Source organism: Zeugodacus cucurbitae, chromosome 2, assembly GCF_028554725.1.
Source record: "Zeugodacus cucurbitae isolate PBARC_wt_2022May chromosome 2, idZeuCucr1.2, whole genome shotgun sequence".
Classification (NCBI taxonomy): Eukaryota; Metazoa; Arthropoda; class Insecta; order Diptera; family Tephritidae; genus Zeugodacus; species Zeugodacus cucurbitae.
Window position 1 is genome coordinate 67643750 of NC_071667.1, and position 5490 is coordinate 67649239.

Genomic DNA, 5490 nt, shown 5'->3' on the forward strand with positions numbered 1-5490 from the left:
ATGCCTACATACCTAGTAATATTGTTAATCTAGTAATTGAAAAATAACAATTGCTGCTTCATCCAAATCCATGAACTTCTTCTGCTGGCATTACAGGTAGATTCTTCCTGGTACGTGGTAGTATTTTCCGACTAATCCACCTGGTTATCCTTACTTTTACAAAAACGGCTTATAGTCAGAGTGCATCTTTACATCTTGATCAAAAATTTTAGGCATAGCACTTTTGGGCGAGCCTTTTTTAATAATTCCTAGAGGAAACAGTGGCCACAAGAATATTTTTTGCCACATTTATGAATTTGGTACTATTATAATTTTCAAATTAATGTTTTTATAAGTAATGTATTAATTTATTTTAACCCACTTAAAGAATTGAGACAGGTAATACCGTTAAATTTTTTTATTTAAATACATACAAATACACATATACATCTGTTTCTGGCGGAATGCATTTTTAAAGCCACTGTAAACCACCCTAATATAGTTCTCAACTTAAAAACTTTGTGAGCTCTAATAAAGCGAGAATTGCCGCTTTTATTTTTAAATTATGTTTATTTTTAGTAAAATATTATATTATTGTTTTTCACATTAACAAATTATCAACTAATGAATATTTTTAAAAGAACACACTTTTTTTAATATATAAAAAATGCAACCCTAACTGCTTTTTGACATTTTCTTTTACGCATGTTATCCGTTGTATAGTTCGTCATCTTTGGTATTTTTTGCAGTCGAAAAATGTGAGCTCATATTTATTGCAAATATTTTCATTATATTGGCACCATAAATATATTTTAAATTGGCTGAAAGTGTATAAAACTTTGAGGTAAATTTATAAAGAGTGAATGTGGAAATTGAAGATGTTCTAATTAGCGTAAACTGAACAAGAGGAAATCACACGTCAGGGCGCTCCCAATTATGTTGTAGATTGCGTCGAAGTCGCTGCCGACGTCGGCGCTGACGTCTATTGACATATCTGCAGTAAATACGTTATGGGTGACAACACCCGCGAAGTTATTTTGCAGTTTCACACGGACATTTAAACCAATTGAAATAGTGTAAATAATAGAAAATAATTTTCAATTTTAGCGGTATCAACTTATTTTTCAACTGTTGCCGTATGGTCGGTCATGGCCAGTGAAAACATAATGGACGAATTAGCATCATTAATACGTACGGAAATTCCGGATGGCAGACAGAGTTTGCGTGATAGTTATACAAATTTAGAACGTGTTGCCGATTATTGTGAGGACACGTATTACCGGTAAGTAAAATAATTTTAATAATGTTACTATGATGCTTAGTAATTCATAACACATTGTTTTAGTGAGGAGAACAAAAAAGCGGCACTAGAGGCTACCAAAAACTATACAACGCAGTCATTGGCCAGTGTGGCTTATCAGATTAATACTCTCGCTTATAGTTATATGCAACTTTTAGAGTTGCAAGCACAACAATTATGTGAAATGGAATCACAAATGAATCATATTGCTCAAACAGTGCATATTCACAAAGAAAAAGTGGCTCGACGGTAAGTTAAACGTTTACATTTTCATAATAAATATGAACTAATATAAAATTCATTGCAGTGAAATTGGTGTGCTTACTGCTAATAAAGTAAGCTCACGACAATTCAAAATAGTCGCGCCCATTAATCCAGAAAAACCAATCAAGTATGTACGCAAGCCAATTGACTATTCGATATTGGATGATATCGGTCATGGTGTTAATTCTACGCAAACACGCCAACAAAAGCATCGTGGATCTAGTCATGGGTCCATACAATCATTGGCAACATCTTCGCTGGCACCCTCCGTCGGTCCGCCACCAACTACAAAACCACCAACACCACCGCAAATGACACGCGGAAATACTGGTACACTGGGTAAATCTTCGATGAGCAACACCGGTACGCTTGGCAAAAGTTCGCGTGAATATCGAACGCCACCGGTTGTTAATCCACCACAAGTGCCTTCGCACTATGCACCCAACTATCCGATTGGGCATCCAAAACGTATGTCATCAGCTTCCTCAAGCACCACAGTCACCGGTATCAGCAGTATGGGTATTGGTGGACCGGGCGGCACTAGTGGTGCACCAAGTGTGGTTAGTGAACGTGAACGTGAGCGCGGCGGTGGTTATAGTGCATTGCCTATGCCGCCTAGTCAACAAATAGCAACGCATGTCAATTTACCATCAGCGGGTATGATGCAATCTTTGCCACCACCACCGCCAACAACATACGACGACAGAAGCAGTATGCCGCGTAAGTGTAAATTTACTCTTTTGCATATATAAATCCACTAACAGATATTTATTATTAATTGCATTTTAGCGCCACCATCGCCACTCACTGTTTCACAACATGAAATTAGCGAACAAAGTCACATTGGTATGCACACACTGGGCAGAAATCACAACAGGTATGTTGTAACGGTGCTTGTTTTAAAAACGAAACTCGATTACTGTCAAAATATAATGTAAAAAATATTTAAAGTTGTTGATACAGTTTTTAGTAAGATGATAAACCGTCATCTTAGTAATAATCAAAAGTTATCGAGTTTCGATGTTCGATTGTATATTTTAAAATATAAGAAGAAGATGTTATTCATTTATACTATTTTATAATTGCTCACATAAAGGAATGGTAACAGGTAAAATAAGAAAACACACATTTAATTATTAATGACTAATATTTCATAAAAAATATATGTAAATAATCGTACAGCTTTTTTTGGTTATGGATTGTAATATACATACATATATTATTCACCAAACATTTATTGCGGTTAAAGTGGTCATAACAGTTGTGTTTCTTTCGAATTTCGAATAACTACTTCTTATCATATAAAAACTTGTTTGTCCACCCTTTTAAAGAAATAATTTCAGTGTGAACTTTGCAAGACCTGGCTCACAGTCGCCACCACTACCACCGCCACCGCCGCCTGAGGAGGAACATCAAGACTTTGGACGGCCACGTACATCGGCAGGACAAGGTCAATTGGCGCCTATCGTGCCCGAGGATCAGAACTTACCCGGTTGGGTGCCAAAGAATTACATCGAAAAGGGTGAGAGCTTTGAAAATTATGATAAAAAAATGAAAATATACAAATATATTACTTTAATTACAGTTGTCGCAATTTATGATTATTATGCCGATAAAGATGATGAATTGAGCTTTCAAGAAAGCTCTGTCTTATATGTGCTAAAGAAAAACGATGATGGTTGGTGGGAAGGCGTAATGGACGGTGTGACCGGTCTGTTTCCGGGTAATTACGTGGAGCCATGTGTGTAAACGTGAACAAACGTGTGTAACGTGTCAATGACACTTAGTGGTGTTTTCAAAGTGCAACTAAAGTGAAATAAATGAAATCACACACGTGCACATATGCATAACTAAATTGCCTAAAACGCTAAATGTTACGCCGCAAATGGGTATTGAAAGTATTTAAAAATTATTACAATTACCAGCAAGATATATTAAAGCGTATATTATAAGGCAAAGCTGAGTGTTAAACAATTCCAATTTCCAACATCAATAGCATTAAATAGTCTGTGTTTAAGCGCGCAGTTATTCCACGTAGTTTAAAATTGAAAAACACAAATAATAATAAAATAACAACAAATAAGCATAATATTGGTGAATGTAATGTTAATTGTGTATGGCCTTTTCGACGCGAAAACTAAAACGCAATATTATCGTTATGCTGCGGAATTAGTTGTGTGGCAGTATAGTCAGAAAAGGTCGTACATTAAACATAATACATTTTTATAGCATTTTTTACACAAAAAAAAAAATAATAATAATAATAACGACGAAGTAAACACATTAAACTTATTCAGATGTATGAAGAGCACAGTTAACGAAAGTAAAGTTACATAGAGAACAATAATACTAGCTGCAATTAACTGAATTAATTCAATTACGTATTCTAACTAACTTGATAGGTATTTGTGTATGAGGCACAAAAATGCTCGCAACGATTCCTTTCTAAACGCCTGCATTTATTTGTATGTATGTAAATCTTTTATTAAACTATATATATTATATATGTCTTCGAATTATACAAATACCCATACTCTTAAACTATACTATATACCTTGCATAAATGACAGTCGACGTTTGTGTTTGTGTGCGCGTTTAAAAGAAGTAGCAAGCAGCAAAGAAAAAAAGAAAAACCGTTTTTGGTTAGCACAGTGTTGTGTTTAAATTAATTATGGGTTGGCAAGTACCACGCCACAACTGTCTTCTTTGTGAAGTGCGCAGCTCGCGTCAAACTATTTTGCATTTTTTTAATTAAAATTTATTTAATGTTGTCGTTTTTTGTACACAAATTTTTTGCATAAATCAAATACTTGATTACCTCTTGGTATAGCTTATGCTCAATTATCTATTCTCTATTCTCTATTACCTATTATTATTATTATTACTGGCGTATTATTATTATTATATTTTCACAAATCTAGCCGCACAGGTGGTAAGTGTAAATACTGTTACTCCTGTATGAGCCTTTGCTATGCTACTATAATTTCATTTATATTAGTTAAACGTGAATTTATTAAAAAAATACAAATATATATATACATAAATATGTATACTTACCTATATAAAAGTAAAAAAAAGTGAAATGATAATTATGCATACGTATATTATTACTATTGTATTAACTTAGATAATATAAATAATCACAATGGAAATAAATGCTAAAGATGGAATCAAAAAGTGTATTTTTTTTCAATACTGCATTCCTAAATCCGCGTCTTTTTTGTTTACTTAGACCCAATTTCTTTGGGAAAAAATCCGACTCAATAAAACTCGATATGGAAATGATTCGAAACATGCTCTTGTTCGCAGAGTCCACATTTAAAATAACTCTAAGAAACGAGGACGATCGCATTATTACCGAGCCTACAACAGAGAAACGAATAGTCTCCTTTTAGCTCTATATAATTAATCCATCAATGTTCCAAATTATTTAACCGTCTGAAAAATATATCTTCAGGAGTTCTATAAAGTAGGCTTCTATGGCGGCGATTATTCCTTCATTAGAGCCAAATTTCTGTTCGGCAATGGACTTTTGGAATAGGTCAAATGGTTAGGCATGCGGCTAAACATTTTTGAAGAAGAAAAAGGTGGTTATCACCTTTCCGGTCGATGAGGAAATCTTTTCCTTCATCGGAGTATTTAAGTTTGTCGGGCGAAGCATCGACCTTTCCGGAATGAGCTCAACAATTTTTAAATCCCAAAAAAATGTGGTCATCGCCTTTCCGGTCGATGAGAAAATCATGCCTTCTCCAGAGTAGGTTCGTTGGGGTAAGTTCACCATTTCGACGGTTCCGGAAAGAGCAAACGCAAACTCAACGCGTCGAAAACTTTATCATGCTCATATTTTTTGCATGATATGAACCATGAGGTCTTTTGAGATGCCTACTGTGTGAGATATCATGCTCATCCATAATCAGCAGTCTGCAAATACGAGATCGTCGACTGAT

At 34.7% G+C, this 5490-nt stretch overlaps 1 protein-coding gene across 3 annotated transcripts; it reads left to right on the forward strand.

Moving 5' to 3' along the window:
- The first annotated feature begins 583 nt into the window (after positions 1-583).
- On the forward strand, positions 584-4301 carry LOC105216355 (abl interactor 2). Of its 3 annotated transcripts, none has more exons than XM_054225480.1 (7): positions 584-737; positions 1087-1261; positions 1325-1528; positions 1587-2263; positions 2333-2420; positions 2875-3065; positions 3129-4301. In XM_054225480.1, exons 2-7 carry the CDS (start codon positions 1128-1130, stop codon positions 3290-3292), a joined length of 1458 nt encoding a protein of 485 aa, XP_054081455.1. In that variant the 5' UTR covers positions 584-737; positions 1087-1127; the 3' UTR covers positions 3293-4301. The 3 variants fall into 3 exon arrangements, with proteins under 3 accessions (XP_054081455.1, XP_011189108.1, XP_011189109.1); XM_011190806.3 differs by having other exon boundaries at positions 667-823; XM_011190807.3 differs by having other exon boundaries at positions 667-823; positions 2887-3065.
- Positions 4302-5490: the final 1189 nt, after the last annotated feature.

Bases quoted from the DNA above. Each gene is read 5' to 3' on its own strand.
- LOC105216355 (XM_054225480.1), top strand. From the start codon at position 1,128: ATGGCCAGTGAAAACATAATGGACGAATTAGCATCATTAATACGTACG. The intron at 1,529-1,586 runs GTAAGTTAAACG...AATTCATTGCAG, and splicing joins AAAGAAAAAGTGGCTCGACG to TGAAATTGGTGTGCTTACTG. The intron at 2,264-2,332 runs GTAAGTGTAAAT...ATTGCATTTTAG, and splicing joins CGACAGAAGCAGTATGCCGC to CGCCACCATCGCCACTCACT.